Source organism: Dermochelys coriacea, chromosome 1 (genome assembly GCF_009764565.3).
Source record: "Dermochelys coriacea isolate rDerCor1 chromosome 1, rDerCor1.pri.v4, whole genome shotgun sequence".
Classification (NCBI taxonomy): Eukaryota; Metazoa; Chordata; order Testudines; family Dermochelyidae; genus Dermochelys; species Dermochelys coriacea.
In genome coordinates this window covers 265,172,154-265,195,575 of record NC_050068.2, presented here as the reverse complement: position 1 = coordinate 265,195,575, position 23,422 = coordinate 265,172,154, and the positions used below count along the sequence as shown (strand labels likewise).

Below are 23,422 nucleotides of genomic sequence, written 5' to 3'. Positions count from 1 at the left end.
CTTCTGAGTGAGGCTCTCATTCTTTTGTGGAACATGTCTCCTCACTCTGCCTTTCACACATGCAGAGTATTGCAAGATCGTATGTGGCTAAACAGTATCCAGGGTTAGAGAAAGGACTGAAAAAATCCCAAGTGTCTCATTAGGTCTATAACCCTCATACTTCAGTGCATAAACCAGCCTCACCCTAATGGGGTTTAGGGAGAAATTTTTTCTGTGGGCAAATTGTTTCATAGCTCCCTTATACAGCTTCCTTCAAAGCCTCTTGTGTGGGCCACTATTAGAGAAGATACCAGACTAGGTGGCCCACTGGTCTGATCCAGTCTAGCATTTGTGTGTTCCTATGTTCTGTGTCTAGTCTGGTATAATGTGGCCTCCATGGCATTTTTAGGCATCTGCTCCTCATCTCCCTTAGCAGAGACATGGTCTCTCATGCCACCCATACAACCAGTTGTCCCGGGAGTGGTCCACGCTGGGGCCAGACTGTCTGATTGGCAATGGTGCAGTGGGAGGACGAGACCCTCTAGGACTTAGTGCACAGAGAAGGGAAATAGCTTCCCTGGTACAAGCAGGGGGTAGTCTCATTGGGTTGGGGTGCAGAGTACTGGGGAGGAGTGCCCAGGACTCAGAAGAAAGGAAAGGGGCATCTGGAGCTGCTCCCTGGTGCCAGCGTGGGGTACTCTTACCACCTGTGCCCCTACAGAGAGCACAGCATGGAAATGTCTCTGTGGGAGCAGCTGGGATTGCTGCTCTCTCCAGTTGGTCTCAGTGCAGAGAAGTCAGGGACAGATTGTTTGTTCGGTATCAGTGAGGCACTGGGACCCTGTCTTTCTGTCAGACTTTTATCTCCGAAGTTGAAGGTTTCACCAGTGCCAGGTGCTTAGTTCCCACACTGTTGGGAGAACCACGCCTGACCAAGAAACCACTGACGTGTCACCTTTCCAGGCAGAGTCCAAAGCAGAGCCCATAGCAAGGAGAGGAGACATCAGGATAATGGTGACCTCTGCCTTGTGGTGTCTTTTTTTTTCCCTCCTCACTTGGGGCTGCCCATCAGGATGTGCTGAGGAGAGCCCTGCGCCCCACGGTAAGAAAGTGACCCTGTGGTCAGGCCAGAAAACGAATGGGATGGGTGAGAGAGCCACTGGGGTCAGCTGTACAGTGGATGAAGGGATGTGAGCTGTGAGTCCCCTCACAGAGGTTTGTCAGTATCTAGAGGGGGGAGAGATCTGCCGAGATCAGCATGCATAGAGTGTGCGCGTGTGTGGTAGTGGTGTGTGTGTGTGTGGATTCTTAGCTCTGGGCTGCTCTCCATGCCTGATGTGATTCTGACATTTCCTCCTCATGCTCTCTCCAGACGTCACTGGAGATGCAAAGAAACCTGTGCTTTTGAGAAATATTGCAGCCACAACTGTCTTCATCAGTGCTGCTGAGGTGGCCGTCATTGGATTCTTCCAGGTCTGTTTAGATAATCTCTCAGTTCCCTGGTTACCTTGCTATTGATTACTTGTATTCCACCGGGGTTGGAGCCCCTGGGGCTGGGTGCTGTACAAACACAAAGTAAAGACAGTCCCCAATTCAAACTGCTACAATCTAAATAGAAAAAATAGACCTGGGCAGAAGGAGAGGGGATATAACAAACAAGCAGAGTGATCAGGGCGAAGGGGTAAACATTCTGTGAACTCCATAGTTGGGGATGGGGTAATGGGGGGGACATAGAGAGGTGAGCTAAGGAGCACAGGAATAGGAAATGGAAGAAGGAAAATACTGAGGTGGAATGAAGGGAAGGATGCAGGGGAGCATAGGTCACAGAATTTAAGGCCAGAAAGGACCTTAATGGAGAATGGAAGGCAGGGGGATCAAGACTGCAGTGGAGGGACCCTCTGCAGGACCCTCACTGCACTGATGAAATTCAATAAAGACAAGTGAAAGGTACTTCATTTAAGAAGAAAAAGTCAAATGCATGACTACAAAATGGGGACTAACTGTCTAGGTGGTAGTACTGCTGAGAAGGAGCTTATAGTGGACCACAAAGTGAATATGTGTCATCAATGTGATGCAGCTGCAAAAAAGGCTAACATGATTCTGGGCTGTATTAACAAGAGTGTTGTATGTAAGACACAGAAGGTAATTGTCCCGCTGTACTTGTCACTGGTGAGGTCCCAGCTGAAGTTCTGTGTCCAGTTCTGGGCACCACAATTTCGGAAGGATGTGGAAAAATAGGAAAGAGTCCCGAGGAGAGCAACAAAAATTATCAAAGGTTTAGAAAACCTGATGAAAGGGTGAAAAAACTGGGCTTGTATAGTTTTGAGAAAAGAAAACTGAGTGGCAACCTGATAAAAGTCTTCAAATATGTTAAGAGCTGTTATAAAGAGGATGATGATCAATTGTTCTCCATGCCCACAGGTGGTAGGAGAAGAAGTAATGGGCTTAATCTGCAGCAAGGGAGATTTAGGTTAGATATTAGGAAAAACTTTCTAACTATAAGGGTAGTTAAGCTCTGAAATTGGCTTCCAAGGGAGGTCATGGAATCCCCATCACTGGAGTCAGAGTAGCAGCCGTGTTAATCTGTATTCGCAAAAAGAAAAGGAGTACTCGTGGCACCTTAGAGACTAACAAATTTATTTGAGTTTCCACCGAATGCACCCGATGAAGTGAGCTGTAGCTCATGAAAGCTTATGCTCAAATAAATTTGTTAGTCTCTAAGGTGCCACAAGTACTCCTTTTCTCATCACTGGAGTGTTTAAAAACAAGTTTGACAAACATCTGTCAGGGATGGTCTAGGTTTACTTGGTCCTGTCACAGTGCAGGGGGCTGGACTTGATGACTTCTCGAGGTCCCCTCCAGCCCTACATATCTACGATTCTGTGACAGTGAGGGAGGAGACTTAAGCAGGCACCCAATCAGCAAGAAGGACAACAAAACACCCAGAGTAAGAATAGAAGGAAGTAGCACCCAAATGTCATCACTGGTGTCTAAGGTTCCAAAGGTGCCTCCTGCCAGCCCCACTGATTTGCTGTTGCTTCCTTGGCTCATGGCTTTTGTCAGGGAGGGAAACTTTGTGCTCTCCAAACAGGCTGCTTCCCAGGAGCTTCTACCCCCTTAGCCCACATGTTCTTTTGGTTGGAGGAGGTGGGGGGGCTATAAAAGACTCCCCATGACTGGTTCATTGGAAAGACTCTCTAATTTCAGAAATAATTCACGCCCATGTAATGAAAGGTGATTCACAAGGGAGCAGAGTTAAGGCTGGGTGTTTTAAATGGAACTGATGATTTCTGCTGTTTTAGTGTTTACCACACAAGCGCTACCTTCTCAGACTATAGTGTCACAGAATTTTCTCTGGGTCTTCTCTTTCGGCACTCCTAGTACAAGAGGGGCACACAGGGTGAAAATGATTCCTGTGCAGAGGGCCAGGTGGAGGCCTAAGCACCACTTACGTTCTGGCTCAGCTCTCAGACTAGTTCTTAAGTGGGGCCTAGGCCTTGCATTGACCATCTGCACAGAGGTTAATTTCACCCTGAGTGAGGCTGGGCTTCACTACACACAGTAAGGCATATTTCTTCTCTACAAACCTTCAGTCTGGTTTTGAGCATGCAGCTGAACTAGCATAACACAAATGCAGCACACACCCTGCCTTGGCTCAGAACATTATGCTGTCCTTGGGGAAAAGAGTACTATCACTGCACATGCCCTGGAAGTGTGAGAAATGCGATGGCCACAGACCCAAATCAAACCCAATTTTTCACTGGAAGCCTCCCAAGCTCACTCTCAGGGAGGATAGTTCTATGCCTTGTTTCAGCTAGCCATTTCGATATTATATCCAGGGCCATCCCTAGAGGGTGCGGGGCCCGGGACAAATCAGCCTCCCCGCTAGTCTCCTCGCCATCCACCTGGCATGTGCAGCCACCGCTCTCCTCTCCATCCGCCCGTCTGCTGCCCACCGCTCGCCTCCCCATTAGTCTCCTCGCCATCCGTCCAGCGTCCTCCTGTTCACCTGACTGCCGCTCTCCTCCTCACCGTCTGTCTGCCTGCCGCTTGCCTCCCCGTTTGCTTCCTCACCCCTCTTGCCCACCCACCTCCCGCCCGCCTCCTCACCTGAATATTGGGACAAATGGTGTCGCGATTGTACATCTTTTGAGTTGTTGCCCGGGAAGCTTGAGGTAGGGAAAGAGGGAGACTTTCCCTACAATGTCCTGGAAACAAGGGAAGGAAGAAGCTGATGAGGAGGAAGAGTATGGGGTAAAAGGGATTAGCTTGCAGGACCTGTTTTTACACTCATACACACACAGACACATTGCTGTGCAGGGGATGGTGTGTGGGGGTGAACAAAGAATAAACATGAAGGACAATGATTATGCTGATTGCTAAGGAGGAGGAAATGGATGACGCTAAAGGAACCAGCCCCCAACTTTCTTCCAGTGCCCACTCCTCAGACAGTCAGATTTTAGATTCAGATACAACACATGTTCAAGCCCTCCGCAGTCCCTTCACCTCCTTCTGATACCCAATAGTCTCCATGACCCCCACTTCCCTCTCCCTGAACCCCATCAGCTCACCTGCCCCTACCTGACCTTCAGTACAGGTTCCCTGCCTCCTCCCCAATTCCCTGCCCCTGACACTCAGTCACTTCTTAACTCCCAAGCTTTCGCCCTCCCCACAATGATGTGCACACAGCTAGAAATAAGCAGGCAGGATGTGAGTGGGATGTGGGGAGGTGGATTGGGAACACATGTTCTAGTGGGGAGACTTGAGCTGTGCTTGGAAACTAAGCCCCTCTTCTCCTGAGACTTGGAGGGTAGAGTGGCAGAGTGCTTACAGGTTTCAGAGTAGCAGCCGTGTTAGTCTGTATTCGCAAAAAGAAAAGGAGTACTTGTGGCACCGATGAAGTGAGCTGTAGCTCACGAAAGCTTATGCTCTAATAAATTTGTTAGTCTCTAAGGTGCCACAAGTACTCCTTTTCAGAGTGCTTACACCCGCTCTAGTCTGAGCGGCCACAAGATGTCACTGTTAGCCCCTGCAAATCTCAGCTGCTCCCAAAGCAGCTGTCTGGCCAAAGTCAAGAGGGAGAAGAAAACCTGGGTGAGTAACTTCAGCTGGTTCTAATATTATTTTCTCTTTCTTTACCTCTCCTCCCTCCCCCCCCTCTTCTTTTTCTCTTTCTCTCTCCTTTTACCATGCCCTTTCTCTCTCTTCTTGTCCATCTCTCCTTCCCTCCATGTCTCCATCTTCCTTCTCCTTTCTTACTCTCTTTCCCACTCCTTCAGGAATTAGAGAGGCCAGAAGTTTCGAACTTCCACACTGTTGTAGGAAAAATCCAGGAGGTGCCGTTTGGACTCAGCATCAACCCTGAGGTCCTGTCTCATTATAACATCACGAGCAATACCATCTCCATCTTTCGCATGGTATGTCTGCCTCATCCCTCTGCCCTGTCTGCCCACGTTGCTCAGGGCACTGAAAACCATTCTGTAATGGTGAGATCCAGAACTGTTTCCCCTTCACCGCTGCCTGGGTATCAGAGAACATGTTCAGGGCAACATGGATGAAGGTTTCTGCTAGCATGGAGAAGGCCAGACCAAAGGAGGAAGGATGGGGGCTCCTGGAGAACAATTCACGTTTGCATTTTGAGTAGGATCCTAACTGTTCAAGGGATGAATTAAAACAGTGGTGGAAAAACTTTCAAAAGTGATTGGGTAGTGTTGAGCCACTTTAGTTCAGGAACAGTTTGACTGTAGACACAGCCGGGAGATTTGGGTTTGAATCCCAGCTCTTTCCCTAACTCACTGTGTGGTACTGGGCAAATCACACATCTCTGTGCTGCTGTTTCCCGAGCTATAAAGTGGAGATAATAAGAATTATCTAGCTACCTACCTCACAATGGACTGTGTTTACACTTGACTATTTCCCACCATTACTAATTCCGGTGCAGTTTCATTGGAGGTAGCAATAGCAGGAGATCCTGTAAGGATATTGCACCAGCATTTTTACTATTGTATTGTCTAGCCCTGGTCAGAACAAGTGTAGCAGATGACATGGTAGTAAAAATGCAACAGTGGCAACCACTGGTGCCTTCTGTTCCCTACAGCTTCCGCTGTTTCTACCATTGGTGGAGCTCCACCGGGGTTAGCAGTGGTCGAAAAAATTAGGAGAAAAGGCTATTGGAGACAAGGCCAGGGATGCTGTGATGATAAATTAGTGAATGTTTGTACAGTGCTTTGAACGTATACGTTTATTAGTGTTGTGCCTAGATGTTGCCTTGGTGTCCTATAAATATCTAAGATGGATAGTTTTCAGAGTAGCAGCTGTGTTAGTCTGTATTCGCAAAAAGAAAAAGAGGACTTGTGGCACCTTAGAGACTAACGAATTTATTTGAGCATAAGCTTTCATGAGCTACAGCTCACTTCATCAGATGCATAAGCTCACTTGCATCCGATGAAGTGAGCTGTAGCTCACGAAAGCTTATGCTCTAATAAATTTGTTAGTCTCTAAGGTGCCACAAGTACTCCTTTTCTTTTTGCGAATACAGACTAACACGGCTGCTACTGTGAAACCGGTCATTAAGGATCTTTTGTTTTTGCAATGTGGGAGAGATTAAGGATAATTAAGATGGGAGGATAGAAGAAACTGATAGAGGCAATTGCATGACATTTGAAACAATTCACATTAAATACAATCTTCCCAATGCATGCTTCTTCCACTTTTGCAACTGAAACATCACTTAATGGAAAAAAAACAACAGATCGAATCCCCAAGCCAGAATAAATTTTGACTGGCAATTTGCTTGTAAAATTTCCACTCAAAAGTTAGTTTATATTAGATTTTTTTTTCCTGAATAAGTGTGTAGGAGTAGGATCAGATCTTTTCTAAAAAAGAAATTGGAACAGGAAGTTGGAATGAAATATTCATCAGAGGAAGCATTGGGAAGACAGGCAGACAAATCAAAAGGACAGCAATTAATCAAAGACATAAAATAATGTTCCTTTATTTTTGCATAGCATGGAAACACCATAAAGGGGACCAAACTTAAACCAAAGTGACTATACTCCTGGGCCAGATCCTCAGCTGGTATAAATTGGTGTTGCTTTGTTGAAGTCAGTAGAGCTATGCTGATCTTTGCCAGCTGAGGATCTGGCTTGATCAACGGAAAAAGGACATAATTAATCGGGGTAATTATATGTTATGAGGGCAGGATGTGACAGAGCCATTTGGATCTGAGCTAAACTGTTAAATGCAACACTTTTTTTTAGAGATGCAGCCTTTGCATAATCCAAGAGTATATCTGAACATAATTTCTCAGGAATGGGAATCAATAGGTTGCAGTCCAAAGCCCACTGAAGTAAATGGGAGCCTTTGCCTTTGGTGTTAATAGACTTTGGATCAGCTCCAAGGGCCTGTTTGATTTTACTTGTGCTGGTTTTGGATTGCACTAGTGGGACTCCACTGATTTCAGTGGCATTACCCCTGATTTACATCAGTGTAAGTGAGAGAAGAATCATCCCCTATGATTTCAGAAAAGAAAAGGAGAACTTGTGGCACCTTAGAGACTAACAAATTTATTTGAGCATAAGCTTTCGTGAGCTACATCTACAGCTACCGCTCACGAAAGCTTATGCTCAAATAAATTTGTTAGTCTCTAAGGTGCCATAAGTACTCCTTTTCTTTTTTGCAAATACAGACTAACACGGCTGCTACTCTGAAACCTATGATTTCAGAAGCAACTAGTTCAGTGGCTTAAAGGAGCATAGGAACATATTGGATCAAAGACACAGTGACAGTGACCATGGGATGGAAAAAAGGGTTGCATACCTGCACACCTCTGGCACATGTACATGCAGAGAGTGAGCAAACATATTGAATAAAATATGGGACAGCTATGTGGACACAAATTCCATGAGCCTAGCACAGCATGTTTGGAAAAGTCAATTAAATCCCAAAGGGCTCAGCTATACTCTACTCTTCTGTAGCTCCACAGCACAATCTCTTGATTTAGCTGTTTCCTGTAATGTAACTGCATGTGTAGCTGTTTTACTTTGGGGGTTAGCTGTTGTTTGATGTTTTCCCTTTCTCCCTGTTTATGGGGAAGAGAGCGGAAGAGACTCTCAATAAAACAGCTTCCAGATAGTGATGAAGGGCTGGAGAGGGGAGATGGGATGGGATTGTTCCCTAAAGATGATCTTTGCGAGGCCTGATTTTCTCTTGGCTGTACTGGAAAAATTCCTCTCTTTATTGGAGAGATTTCCTGATTGCACAATGTTTCCAGAAAATCCACACAGGCCTGTGCCAGTGTTTATTACTTTTAGAAAGAATGAAATAAGCAGATGAACTTTTTTAAAGGAGAGGACGAGAGCGATGGAGGGAGTTGGGTTTGTTTAATGCTGTCTCCCCAGAAGGCCCAGGAGAGATTGTCAGCTAATCCCCCCTGGCTCCAGTGGAGTTTGAGTTGACGATACAGGGATGTCTGGCACCCTTAGTGTTTCCTACTATTCCATGAGTTTGTCCTGTCATGGGAAGCTTGAGGAAGAGACTGGGTGAAAGAGCAAGATGGCAGATTTATAGGCCCAGTGGTCCCCAAGAGAGTTTCCGGTGTTGAAAGGTGTATGTATGAAGGCATCCACAGGTGTCTATGTGCACAGGAGCATTTGTGTATGTTTGCCCATGCCACTGGACAGAGGGCAGGGAAGGGGTATTGAATGGAGAACAGTAGTGATTTAAGGTTTCCTTGCATCATTGTAGGTGGATGACAAACGTCAAGATTTGGAAATCACCGATGGCAAAAAAATTGATGCCACCAAGATGAGCCGTTTCATTCGGATCAATGAGCTGCGACTGGTGACAGAGTACAACCCTGTGGTAACTAAGGATCCCCAAAACCCCCTCCCACAGCCCCGCCTTCTCCTAGGCTCTGTCTAGTTGGCTGGTTTTTCATTTTGGGGGATGATAGGATCCTGACTGGCAGCGACTGTTGGTGGGCAAAGAGAACAGTGCAGCAAGGAGCCATGCAGATGTCTGTGCACACACCTCTACCACTGCCTCTCATTCCTGACGGGCAATGCCCCCTTGTATTCACAGGAGCAAAGGGATCACCATATTGAATCAGACCTGTGGTCCATCTAAACTAGGATGCTGTCTCCAAAAGTGGACAGTAGCAGCTGCTTCAGAGAAGGCTCAAGAAACCCTGCAGAGGATTTCCCATAGGGGAAATTTCTTCCTAACCCTGATTATTAGTGGTTGGCTTAAGCCCTGAAGCATGAAGACTTCTATCCCTTGTCAAACATCCACATACAATCTAATGTAGCTGTGGATATTCTCATTATCCATATAAATGTTGAGTCCTTTTTTGAATCCTACTAAACTCTTGGCCTCAAAGGTATCCTGTGGCGGTGAGTTCTGCCAGCTAATTATCTATTATTCGAGTCCTTCCCTTCATCTCACAGCTCTGCAGAAGCCCTTCAGTCCTGACCTGCAGCATTATTCCTTCAATTCAATCCCCAGCCCCTCTTCCTGCCTCCCCCTCTCAAACTACTTAGCCCACCCATCTCAAGTCTGACTTGGAGCACCCATGTTGTTTCATTAGTTAGGCCACAGCACAGCTCTACAGTTCTGACCTGGCAGGCCTCCTGCTGGCCCAGTCCTGGGGCCCAACCAGCTCTGCTAATATACCTGCCTTTCTTTAGTTTAATATTTATTCTAGGCTTACAAATGTATAAATAAACTAGTTTTTTTTAAGTATATTATAGGCCCCAAACAATATTAGGCCACGTGGGTCAAAGCAAGCCCTGCAGAACTCCCTACCTTCCATTATTTGGGCCCTCACAGCTTCCTCCGGACCCCTGAACCCTGGCTTGCTGCAACACCTCCTGCTTTCCCAGGCCTGTGCCCTCTCAAACAGCACTTCCAATGTACCTCAATCCTGACTCAACTCACCTCACCTCCTCCTTCTCCAGGCTTGTCCATTCCCACAGGGTCTTCCAGCTCTCCTCACGCTTGACTTGCAGCCCCCTGCTATTCCAGTCCTGACCTCTCCCACTCTCTGGCAACATTATGCAGAGGTGTTATGGGGGTGGATGAAAGTCCACTAGCAATTAGGCTAAGGTGAAACTCCTGGTACTTAGGCCCTCCCACAGTACCTGAGACCTGGTGCTCCTTGATGGAAGGCTGTTACAGAAATGCACTCCTTGATCCCATCCCTATTAGTCGGCTCACTCTTTCCTCTCCTTCACAGAAATGCTGGCAGGCATTTACACAGGCTGCCTCTGTGGTCTGAAGTGGCACATGGAGAGGCAGCGGGTCAGAGGCAGCCTGGCCAGACTTCTGTTTGGTTTGAGGGAGCGGCTGTGGCACTTCAGGAAGTGGGTGGGGGGAAAAGTCAGATGACAATTTGCCCACCAACTGGAGACTGTGCAAAAAACTCCATTGGCGGTACCAACCCAGAGTGTCTTCACAGAGGGCCAGTATGTCCTGCCTGCTTTCCCCCTTCCCTGGGGGGTGCGGGGTGTCCAACTCATTTCTTCCTGAAGAGCTGCAGATGGAGACTTAACCCTTTGTGCTCCCACCTACGCAGCTCACACGTTGCTTAGTCAACAGTTTCTATTTTAAGACACAACCCCACCACTCACAGCTAATGTTAAAGAAAGAAAACGAGGTGCTGGAGAAGCCTTCCTGGTTAACTCCATGAACTCTCCAAGTTGCTTACTCCCATCCCCCTCCAGATTCCAGTCCTGAGTCCCTTGCAACATCTAGTTCCCTGTGGTCCCTGTTACCCAGGCACCTCAAGAGCGCCCAATTCCAGATTCATAGAATCATAGAATATCAGAGTTGGAAGGGACCTCAGGAGATCATCTAGTCCAACCCCCTGCTCAAAGCAGGGCCAATCCCCAATTTTTGCCCCAGATCCCTAAATGGCCCCCTCAAGGATTGAACTCACAACCCTGGGTTTAGCAGGCCAATGCTCAAACCACTGAGCTATCCCTTCCCCTATTCTGGGCTTCAGCTTGCTGTCCCCAGACTCTGTCTCCCTGCCCTCTCCCTGAACATCCTGTCTTTCTTCCAAGCCTTAGGCCCAGGGCCTCCAGACCCCTGGCTCCGGTGTCCCCCAAACCCTGACTTTAGGAGCCTTCCGGGACCCAGCTTCAGTTCCTCCAGAGTTTGACTTCAATCTGAGAACATGGCGTGGGCTGTGATTTGTAGAGATTGAATTCATCTGTGCCATTGGGATTTAGGACTCCAATAATGCAGCAGATTTACTATTCCTAATCGCCGTGTCTGTTTGTTGGTGTCACGTTTGTCTTTGGCAGACGGCAATAGGTTTGTTCAACAGTACAGTCCAGACCCACCTCCTCCTCTTCACAGACAAGACCTCCCAGGACCATACAGAGCGAGTATGCAGGTACCGGGAGGCAGCGGAACTCTTCCGAGGAAAGGTGAGGCCAAAAGGAGGGGAGGAGAGGCCATAAGAGAGGATTACTTGAGAGGGAAGAACAGTGACTTCCCCCAGAGGGAGGGAGGAAGTCACCCCACATGCCCAGGGAGAACAGAGGCCAGGTGAGAGGGAAGAGGAGAAGCAAGTGGAGGTAGGTGATAGTCTAAGAAAAAGGGAGCCAACCTGCTCAACCCTCTCTGGTTCATGATCTAACAAGGAAGGTGCCCAATATATGCTGCCTCTCTAAAATCTGCCCTGTGATTTCAGCTGGATATTGTGCTCTTCTTTGCTTCTTGTCCTAAATAGCTGGTGTATTTTGTTATGAGATGACAAACAGCTGCTGCCTTTCACCTCAGCAATGGTTACATTCCACTGGTGTGCCAAGTGATCTCTGGCTATACAGCTGGAGCTCCCTTTTGGATGCTGAAAAGTGCTATTGAAATGGCCAGATAGCATGAATGCCACAACGATTCTTTAGCTCTCATTAGTTCCCAGGTAAAAAAGACCTGTGAATTTGCTGTTTGAAGGGATTTGCAGGTGGGTCCCCTGGGCGTGTGAACAGATTTCTCACAGTGGGGATTCCATAGACAGATTTCCCCTGCCCCCCCACTGCCACCTGCTCTCCCTGACTACAGACAAGCACTCCCCAAACTACCCACATTCCCAGGCTTGGTTCTCAGCTTGCAGTTGGGCTGGACAGGAGTGCATGGGGACGGAACTAGTTAGGAGGCAGACCTGGCAACAATAGGAAGTCCTGGGCATGGCAGACAAGTTGGGGGAAGAAACCAACAGTGGGGCAGGGGGTTGACTTGAAGCCCTTTTGGAAGGGGTTTTTGTGGGAAGGTATGGAAGCTAGAAAGAATTGGGGCTGTTGCGTTAGAGCCCAGGGATGGGCCAGCTGCTGGCAGAGGGCTGAAGCACCTATTAGTGGGGGAGAGAGTGGGTCGAAGAGCAAATATACTAATCCTCAGTGTTTTAAGGTTAAGCTCCAGTCATAAAGGCATCCCTTGCAGTTACTTTACATAGATCTCAAACAACCTCCTGCCCCCTACTTGTTTTCCATTGAATCCCCTCTTGTATGTCTACATTTGTTTAGCAGTGAGACACTCACTGAATGCTACTATGCAGTAGGGTGGTCTCACCAGTGTCCTGTAATGAGAGGCTGTTCCCTCTTTCCTCAATTATATGATGTCTCTTTATATGCAGCTCTAAACTGCATGGCCCTAACACTGATCCCTGCAGCACACCCCTAGACATCTCGTCTAACTCAGTGCACTGCTCTTTACCATCATTTACCTTTGAATAGGGTCCCACAGCCAGTTTTCCATTCCTGTGACATGTCCAGCTCCAAGCTAATATGAATTCACTTTCCAAGCAAAACTTCACAAGGCATTTTTCCAAATGGTGTCCTGAGATCCAGATAGTTTGTAAATGATTAGCCAGCCAAGTCCTGACCTCCTCACTCAGTTTTTAGTTAGTTTTGACTCAGGCAGAACTCAATGGGAGTTTACCTGAGTGAAAAGAGAGGGAAGATTTCAGGAGCTGACCCATTATTTATTGTTGTTATTGTTATTGTTATTTTATGTATGTAGTGCCAGAGATGTACATAATTCTGCGTAACAACAGGACTGTACCAGACCAATACCAAGTTCCCTGCCCCAAAGGACTAGATGGTGACTTGGCTGACACGCCCACACAAAGGCCTGAGAGGGAGTAAGAACCACTGCTTACATCCCTAGGGGAGCTACCTGGGCTTTGGGTCTGGGCACAAAGGAATAAGCAGGGCTACTTGCCTGCCTACTCTCTTCCCAGAGCAGATGAACAAGGGGTGGTGGTGGATTGGATGGGAGCATGAGTGGAGCCTAGGTTCCACCCCTTACCCGTTTCCCGAGAAGCTGAACCAGCATGGGGGTGGGGGCGTGTAAGTTATTTACTATTGCTACAGGCCAGCAGTAAATTACAAGCCCTGAGTAGCAAGCAGGGAGTAGGGAAGGAACTGTGACTTGGAGGGGTATCTGAACTCACAATGGACCCCTAAGAACACAAGCTGGAACAAAGCAAAATAAATAGAACAATCCAAGAGAAACAAAACAGACCTCAGCATAATACAGACCAAACCCAATTTAAGCAGAGCAGTGACTGGCTGTTCTAGCTGAAATCCTCGAGAGTGCGGGAGCTTTGGATATGTTAGCTGGGAAGCTGTTCCAGACATATGGGGTAGGACAAAAAATGGCAGAAAATGGGAATGAGCAAAGAATTAAAGTGATTTTAAATGAAGCTCAGGAGGAAGAGAGGGAGGAAGAAGGGGTGGTGGTAATGGTATAGGCAGGGGCTGAAGGGGAAGGGGAAAAGCATTACTTTGATGTGGAAGTAAACAGAAACCCAAGAAAGGGTATCAAGAAGGTGGAGAAGTATGATAAAAATGGCTGAAAAACCTTGTTCTGCTGGTAGCATTTTGAATGGATTAAAGCAAGAAGATATGGGAGGTCAGACAGAAGGAGGTTGCGGTAATCCATGAGTGCACTGACTAGGTCATAGGTGATTGTCTTATCAGTTTGGGAAAGAGGAAGGGAGGAATTTTACCTGGGTGTACAAGAAGTCATGGCAGGTTTTGATGAGAGCCTGGCTCTGAGGAGAATCCAGTCTATTTGATCTCATTTATCTACCACTTTCTAACATGTCCCATCACCATGATAGCTGGGCTGCTGATGGGAAATAAAGATAACTCCAAGGCTGAGAGCCTTGATAATGGGAAGGCTGCTGCTGATGTCAATGGTATTAAAGAAGAGAGATGAAAGAGAAAGCTTGGGAGGGAGGACAGATGATTTCCATTACCTTGCACCTCGTGTAGTCATTTATGTCTGTGCAATGTCAGAGTACGATAGATAAGGAGTGGCCAATGTGGCTTCATGAAGGACTGCTCGAAAGCTGGGGTTAGATTAGTTTGGCTGGAAATGGAAAAAGAGGGAGCAAATAAAAAAAGAATACACAGTCATGTAAGGGTACTGGGGGGAAAAGGGCAGCAAAAAATCAAAAGGAGTTAATGCTAGTCAGAAGGGTTAAGAGCAAGAAGGAGGGGCTTCTACAAATGTATTAGGGAAAACTACTAGGGAGAAAGTAGGCCCATTAGGCCCTAATTCAACCAAGTATCCCTATTCAGCAAAGCACTTAAGCACATGTTTACCTTTAATCGCCTGCTTAAATCCTATTGACTTTGGTGTGACTTAAACACATGCTGAAAGCTCAGCCTGCATTTAAGAACTTTACTGAATTGAGCAACCTTCCTCAAGAGAGGGATGAAGTTAATCATGACTCAGAAATTGCTGAGATATTGCACCTTCTTTTGAAAATCTGTCTTAAATGAAAATCATATAGCAAAAGTTTGAACAATGAATATGGAAAGAAGACCCAGTAAAAATAACTTTTGATAGAGAACAGGTAATGGAATATTTGGAAGTGTGAAGATATATAACTCCCATGGTAAGAGTGGAGATTTCTAGTGTACTGTGTTAACTCTGGCCAGATTAGCATCCTCATTCATGATCAAAAAGCGGAAATAAACAGCGTATAATGAGGTTCCTGAAGGATACTAAATTGGAAGAAGTTGCAAACACTAGTCAGGACAGATGGGCAGGAAACATGGGCAGAAAATAATAAAGGAGTTGATCCTAGCGCATATGGAGAAAAGGAATCCATAGCATTTGTGGACAACGGGAGAGAGAATTCTGGAAAGCAATAACGATGAAGGAGAAGTAGAGGTGCTAGCTGACAGCAAATTAGACATGATTTTCCAAAATGAACAGTAGAAACCTTGGCTGCACATGCAAAGACATCATATAATGAAGCAGAGAAGCCATAGTCTCTCTGCCAATTGAAGCCAAAGGGACTCCTTGTGCAGTAAGGTTCTTCTGATTGCAAGGGTGGCAGAACTAGGCCCTATATGACTGGTGCCACTACACCTGGAATTTGATGTTTATTTCTGGGCACCACATTACCGGAAGGAGAGAGACACTGAAGGGAATTCAGAGACAAGTAACAAAAATTAGGGATCTGGAGGAAATTATCATTGAGGAAAGATTAAAAGGGCTAACTATGTGTAAGCCAGCTCAGAGACAACAAAGGTGGGCGAGGAATACACATTCATGATGACAGCCTACAAATGTTTGTAATGTACAAACATGAGATAACGTGAGGTACAACAGTGCTGTTATCCCCATTTTACAGATGGGAAGATGAGGCACAAAGAGGCTAAAGCCCAGATTCTTAAAAGTACATAGGCACCTAACTTCTACTATCTTTGACAGGTTTCAGAGTAGCAGCCGTGTTAGTCTGTATTCGCAAAAAGAAAAGGAGTACTTGTGGCACCTTAGAAACTAACAAATTTATTAGAGCATAAGCTTTCGTGAGCTACAGCTCACTTCATCGGATGCATTTGGTGGAAAAAAACCATTGTTTCATGTTCTCTGTGTGTGTGTATATAAATCTCTCCTCTGTTTTTTCCACCAAATGCATCCGATGAAGTGAGCTGTAGCTCACGAAAGCTTATGCTCTAATAAATTTATTAGTCTCTAAGGTGCCACAAGTACTCCTTTTCTTTTTACTATCTTTGAGGATCTGGTGACTTGCCCAAGATCACAGAGGAAACCTGTATTAGAGCAGGGAACTGAACATGGGTGTTCAAAGTCCTAGGGCCTAACCACTGGACCCGCCTTCCTCTTACAACTAGGAATGTGTTAAATGAATGTTGTGTTTTATTCACCTCATAAATGGTCTGTGAATAGATTGCAAAATTCTTGGATTTATATTTTATTCACAATTATCAGCACTGTTCCCTCTAAGCTGTGCATGTATGTGCGCGCACACAGATCGTAAACCCCGCGCACACGACGAAACACTGTGTGCACTCCGGCTTTGGCAACGGCTTTTTTTTTTGCTTCAGGGGCAGCACTGAAGAAATTTTTTGCGCACACGGCCTGTTAAAAATTAGAGGGAACATTGATTATCAGTGAATAAATCTTGGTCTGTGATTGGTGGCAAAGGATTTGTTGTAAATATTCATATTTTGCACTGTGGTGGTTAATCACATTAGTAATTCAGTCAGAGAACCATCACTGTAAAGGGTATCAGATTTCAGTCCCCCTATAGCACTGCATCAACACCTGTTGTCATCCACCACTGCCGACTGAGCCTGCCAGTTAAGGAAGAAATGAGAGTCTGCATTCCATTGCTGATGCCCAGACAGTCCAGGAGAAGATCCTGCCAACAACCAGAATGACTGGAGAAGGAAGAGAAGATGCCCTGGTGCTGACTGGACCTACCAGAGGCTGAAGAGGACACCACTGACTGGAAGAGAAGAAGCCACTCAGCCATCACTGCCAGCGTGTGAGAAAAACTCCTGTCATCTCCAATGTGAGGTCCTTTCTTTAATTGAGAGGAAATTCAAGCCTCAGCTGGGGAACCCATTTTGGGGGTTGGCTGGGATCCCACAATGGAGAGAGCCTGAAGTGCCCCCCACCCAATGGAGACAGTCTGAGTCCATACCTTGAATTGCTTTAGGCGGATACATGATGCAGCTGCTGGGTTATTGTTCCAATACATATTTCTTTTTGCTTTAGAGTTGAACCTGATGATTGTAAAATGCTAGAAGAGGAAGCCAGATGTTCAACCAGTGATAAGTTACTAGAGAAAAGAGAGGAGGTGTGTTACTTATCCACAAACCTGGAAAAGCACTTTTGAATGGTGACAGAGAGCAGACAGGGATCGAAACATACCTTCTGTATGAGCTTTGATGATGATTAGGTGTCAACCCCATGTTAATTCGGAGAAGCACTGCCAAAATGCCAAGCAGGTGACAGTGTCAGATTTTTCATCACTTGAAGTGAACATAAATGTCTTGGAGGCAGAATGGTTTTGTTTCCATGTTAGATGAATACAATGTGCCATTTACAGCTGGAGAACGACTGGTGAAGTTCATAAAGAAATACTGTATGGATGCAGATGTTCTCAAGAAGATGACACATGGAGCAACAAAGGATATCCCCACTGCAAAGGATAAGCTTGGAGTCTGATACCAAAATGATGTGGTAGCTGTTGGTCACATGTCTCTTTCGGTATGTGCGTGGATCAGAATACAGACCTGGGACATGAGACCCTGCTGGTTATCCCTGTGGGATTCTTGTATGAAAACAAAGGCTGCAATGTCCTTTAATTTCTAGACATGATACACTGTACATCAGGAACATGAACAGGCACATCTGACTATCTAATGGGAACACTTCAGAAGTTTAGCATGCCCATCTACATCCCTTTTATATTTCTCATCAGACTCTATGACTGGGAAACACAACTCTGTGTTATTCATGGCTAAAAGAAGCAAATCAAAATATTGTAAATATAGGCTGCAGATATCTCACTTGGCAGATAGCTTCAGCAAAGCTTTTTCATTGTTTGTTGAAGAGCTGATGACTGATTTTGGTCTTGTCATTTTGCTCCAAATTACCAGAGCCAACACAAGCTGAAAGAATTTGCCCTCTTTGCCAATGAAATCCCACTCATAATCATAAAACATGTTCCCATCAGGGAGCTGAAATTCCACAAAGTAATCAGTCTCACACTGCATAAGAGGTCTGCCCTCTTTTCCTATTTTCTTTCCTTAGAGAAAAGACCAAAAAAAGTGGAGTTGATTTCTACCCCTACAGGACTATATCCAACTAATCTTCACCTTCCTCAACTATACACTGGGTCCACTTCTGCATTTAATACCAGACCTCCAAGTATAGATACCCAACCCAACTGGTGACACTGCATGGGGATATCCAGAGACTGCTTCAGCAGTATGCTGGAAAACTGAAACATGCTGCTACTCGACAGCATAATGCTCTATAGGAGAATGATCTTTCAGTTTTGGATGACCCTAACAGCATATTTTCCCAGCAGTGATATCAAAGTTGGACATCATGTGAAGAAGCACTTGAAAGACAGTGAGGAGATGGATTTTTATGGACACAGACTGATGTTTTAAATGGCTGCCTTGCACAGATGCTGAAGAATTTTTTCCCTGAGGATCACTTGTTGAAAAATGCAAGGGCAGTTTCAGATCTAGGGGCCCTGGTAACAGATTTGGTTTGATGCCCTGGTGTCTGTAATTTCTGAAAAGACTGCGACCAATTATTGGATGATTTAACAGCATATCAGTTTGAGGTTATTGACAAATGCACTGGACCAGTGAGTGGACCACATTCCTGTATGTCAAAATACTGGAGAGAATTGCTGAAGTAGCTATGTGCATCTGAAAGACTGCCTCATTTCAAAAAACATCTCATTATTTTACTTTGCCTCCTCCATTCAAATGCTGACCCTGAAAGCGGTTTCACTATGGTTAGAATAGTGAAAACTCAGCTTTGCCAGTCCACGAAGATAGAGGTGTAAGGAGTTAAGTGTAAAAGACAAGTTCTTTCCGGGCAATATAAGTTGGTCTCATTTGAACACATATTTCTGTAGTTATTGCGCAAGAAGATGGCACAGTTGTCAACTTTCACGTAGTAAATAAGCACTCCAACTTTCACAATAAACTAAAAATCAAGCTAATCCCATTTAAAAACAAAGCCAAAACAAGCCAATCCCTATGAGCCCCAACGCTCTATGTGATTAGATCCCCATGGCGTGCAGTCTAGGACTGTGGTGGGCCCGCTGTGCACCCGACTCTCTCCTCCCTTTGCTTGCCAGGAACTGATCAAAAAAAAGAAGCAACAAGCTACAAGCCAAAAACTAGCCAACAAGCAACTCACAAGCCAATTAAGCCAAAAAGAAGCCCAATTTCTGCATTATTTTTGCGGGTTTGGCATGTCTGGTGTGTGGAAACACACTGTATGCAATTGCAAAACTGCTTCCTTTGATTCACACAGTGAGAAAACAATCTTTAAAACACATTTTATGATATAATAATAACAATTAATAATAAATACAATGTGTCACATATGCTGCAGCACTCAACAAAACACAGCCATTACATATTTTGGCCATTTAAATAGCGATGGCTTGTGTCACACCTAGGCAGGTTTGAAGGTTGAGAGGTATTCAGGGAATGGAAGTATAACAATACATGAGTTATATACTCAAAAAGAAAAGGAGTACTTGTGGCACCTTAGAGACTAACACATTTATTTGAGCATAAGCTTTCGTGAGCTACAGCTCACTTCATCAGATGAAAGCTTATGCTCAAATAAATGTGTTAGTCTCTAAGGTGCCACAAGTACTCCTTTTCTTTTTGCGGATACAGACTAACTTGGCTGCTACTCTGAAACCTGGAGTTATATACTGTAACTAACAGCAGAGCATTAATTTTGAGTTTTATAATTGACTATACAGCTGGTATAAACTGGTATTGATTTAAATGGAGCTGTGTTAATTTATAGCAGCTGAGGGTTTGGCCCACAATTTAAAATTAGCTTTTGAGTGACGATTTGAGCTAAAAATGCACTTTTCAAGAGCAGCCGGGCTAGTAAAGCTTGAATGCTCAAACATTTATAGAAAGCAAACATGAAAACACCAAGGACAAAGAGGTTTTATTACATGCAGTATAATAGACATTATGAAGGGTGTAGGTGCTGTAAATCTGGTGTAGAGAACAGACTGTATGCTACCTCCACGTTTGTCTTGAAGTTGTAGTGCTGCCATCAGTCCGCTCCATGCAGGGCTGGATAAAGAGGCAAGATAGTTGTTGTTTCTGTGGCAACTGGAGGAAAAGCTGCATTCTCTGAGATATAGGCAGGATTGTAGTAGCATTCTCAAGCCCCAGAGGGGCAGGAGTGTGGCTATAGAGGTCTAGTATCTACAGTTAATTACAATGGTATCCTACTAAATCTTTGTGTGATCATATGTGTCTGCTGTCCCTCAGGGTCTCTAGTTTGCTCTCTCTCCAATGCAGATTCTTTTCATCCTGGTGGACAGCAATGTGAAGGGCAATGAACGTGTGATATCATTCTTCAACTTGAAGAAGTCCCAGCTGCCAGCTCTGGCTATATTCCACACGCCAGATGAGGAGCAGGATGTGCTGCCCCTTGGTGAGGTCACAGTGGAACATGTGCGAGACTTCTGCAATGGCTTCTTAGAGAGAAAGCAAAGGGTGAGTATACAGTATGTGGGAGAGCATTGCTGCTCACGCTTCTGGGCAGGACACTCTTAGCTCTCTGCAACCTCGCCTGTGTCATTTCTTCCACCACGCTTGGGCATCAGATCTCAGCGATAGTACAGCTGACTGGGTTTGGAGAGCCCCTGTCTGCCCCAACTTTTACTTTTTAGCCTAGAGCAATAAGGTGTCATATTCCATGACTTCAGGACTGGTGTGAGAGTCTCATTTAAGGAAGCCATTTCCCTTCCTGAGAGCAGTGCCTGGGGACATGAAGAGTAGGGTTGCATCAAGATGGAGCAGGGGTGAATGTGTTTGGACCCTGAATATAGCTATAATGGGGGTCAGGGAGACAGAATGTGGCTTTAGAATGAAAATTCACCAAGAACCTTTCAGATCAGAGGACTCAAAGTTGGGCCAAATCTACCTGAGATTAATCACCACCCCTTTGCAGAGGGAGGGGAAACGTAACCTCCATTTTCATTCAGTGCTGAGCTTCTATTGCTTTTATAATGGCTTAGTTTGCTGTACTAAGAGGCCCTGTGTGCCAGAGGTCCCATGGCCTGTGATGCCCCATGAAAGTAACTCAGGGGCTACGGAAATGGGATGGGGAAATTAGGCAACACAGGCTGTTGAAGCAGGAATTTAAATATTCTTCCCCCTTAATCTCTGTGCGGAAAACCATGATGGTATCAACCCAGCTTTCCTGCCCCTACTGTATTTTAGAAAGAAGATCCCAGCCCAGAGGAGAAGACAGAGCTCTGACTCCCATCTCAATCACCAGATAAAATACTGTGCCTCTCCCCAGTGCCACCTGCACTCAGTATAAGAAGAGTTCACTGTGCCCAACATCTCTGGAGGCCCTGAGACAATAGGAATATGAGGCCAAGTCAACTATGATCAACCCTTCTCCATTCCATATGCATATATGCTATTTCTCCTCTCTAGGTATCTCTCTTTCCTTCTCAATTGCCAGTTCCATCCTCTCTCATCTTAATGCCCCAGGAACCATGGCACTGTACTGCATTGGTCCTTCTGGGTTCCCACTGCCTGTTGCCATATATGAGAGCAAGAGGCAATATGATGAAACCGCCGTGTCAAAAACATGCCTTGCAGAAAGTTTATGCAGAGATTGGCAGGTCTGTTTCCCTGATAATTCTGTCTCTGCCCCCTTAATACATGGTTCTCTCCCCCCATCTGGCACTGGTACCATGTTGGGGTTCCCTTACACATCTCTCTGGGTCTAGAAGCTGATTTGTTGCCTGAGGTCACATGACCTATAACATTACATTTTACTAAATAAAGCAGAAAGTGAATTCTCTGAATTTGTGTGATTATTTTTCTTTAATTTAAGTAATAAGCCTAAATATCTCTAAAAGAGCAGGTTCAAGTCTCTCTTTTGGCTGAATTTAAATAACCTTGCTGTATCTAACTAATCAGATTACTCATTAAATGATGTTCCTCAACCTATATTTGGAGTGCCCTATGTTTGACTTAGATTTTTATGGTTAGACTGAGGGCTTCTATGTGGAGGTCTAGGGCTGGAATTGCACTTGATACTACAGGGGTGGGATTGACATATGTTGGCACAGCTGCCAGGGAGTGCAGAATTGGAAAAGCAAGAAGTGCTGCTAGTTTGGATTAAGGTACAAAGGCAGAACTGTGTGGGAACCAAAGACTATAATGGAATGATGTGTTGCTGGGTGGTGGGTTTCTGAGGAATGGAATAGTAAGAAGTGCTGTGGGTCAGGTATACAACTAGTTTGAAATTTCTGAGTGAAACTTCTTATCACTGGGAAATGTTGAATCATCAAAACCTAAACTTTTTCTGGGCAAGGGTCAGCTTTAACTACATTTTTTTATTTGAAAAAATGTTGGGGGAAAAAGTTTCAAAATTAGCAAAATGTTTTCTTTTGACAATTTTTTAAATGAAAAGTTTTGTTTCTCTGGTTTGAAATGACTTTTGGTTTTGAAATTTAAACTGATTATAGTAAAATAAAAACAAATTAAAATGGTCTAAATTGAGCTGAACCATTTTTAAACTTCATCCTAGTTTGGGAAAGAAGGTTGTTTTGATATCCCAAATATTTCCAAAGGGTGGAAAATCATTTTCTTCCTATCTCTAGTCAGGACTGAGAAGACTGAGTTGTCAGTAGAGGAGGTTTTGGAACAAGCTGGTAAATTAAACAAGCTAGTAAGTCACTAGGGCTAGATGGGTATTCACCCAAGAGTCCTGAAGGAAATCAAGCATGAAATTCCAGAACTACTAACTGTGGCATATGTAACCTATTGCTTAAATCATCCTCTGTACTAGATGACTGGAGAATAGCTGATGTAACGCTGATTTTTTAAAAAAGTTCCAGAGGCAAAGCTGGCAATTATAGGCCAGCAAGCCTAACTTCAGTATCTGGCAAATTGATCACAATTATAGTAAATAACAGAATTATCAGACACATAGAAGACATGATATGTTGGGGAAGTGTCAACAAGGATTTTGTAAAGAGAAATCATTCCTCACCAATCTATTAAAATTTTTGAGGGTGTCGACAAGCATGTGGACAAAAGTGATCTAGTGTATTTGGACTTTCAGAAAGCCTCTGACAAGGTCCCTCACCAAAGATTCTTGAGTAAAGTAAGCAGTCATGGGAAAAGAAAGAAATTTCTCATGGATCAAAAACTGGTTAAAAGACAGAAAACAAAAGGTAGGAATAAATGGTCAGTTTTCACAGTGGAGAAAGGTAAATAGCAGGTCTAAATTCCCTGTAAGCTGCGTAGCCACTGTGCATGTGCACAGGGAACCCGCCCAGCCGGGATCTGCCAGGATCGGGGGACGGGCACCCACTCCTGGTCCCAAGTCAACCCTGGACCTGGCGTGGCCGAGGCGC

General features: G+C 45.1%; 1 protein-coding gene across 1 annotated transcript; it reads left to right on the top strand.

The window, feature by feature from the left end:
- Positions 1 to 488: 488 nt before the first annotated feature.
- Positions 489 to 22,235, top strand: ERP27 (endoplasmic reticulum protein 27). The gene is made up of 6 exons (XM_038371773.2): positions 489 to 1,452; positions 5,259 to 5,396; positions 8,725 to 8,841; positions 11,286 to 11,411; positions 20,337 to 20,534; positions 21,264 to 22,235. Exons 1-6 carry the CDS (start codon positions 1,339 to 1,341, stop codon positions 21,300 to 21,302), a joined length of 732 nt encoding a protein of 243 aa, XP_038227701.1. The 5' UTR covers positions 489 to 1,338; the 3' UTR covers positions 21,303 to 22,235.
- Positions 22,236 to 23,422: the final 1,187 nt, after the last annotated feature.

Bases quoted from the DNA above. Each gene is read 5' to 3' on its own strand.
- ERP27 (XM_038371773.2), top strand. From the start codon at position 1,339: ATGCTCTCTCCAGACGTCACTGGAGATGCAAAGAAACCTGTGCTTTTG. The intron at 1,453-5,258 runs GTCTGTTTAGAT...CCACTCCTTCAG, and splicing joins CCGTCATTGGATTCTTCCAG to GAATTAGAGAGGCCAGAAGT. The intron at 11,412-20,336 runs GTGAGGCCAAAA...TCTCCAATGCAG, and splicing joins CGGAACTCTTCCGAGGAAAG to ATTCTTTTCATCCTGGTGGA.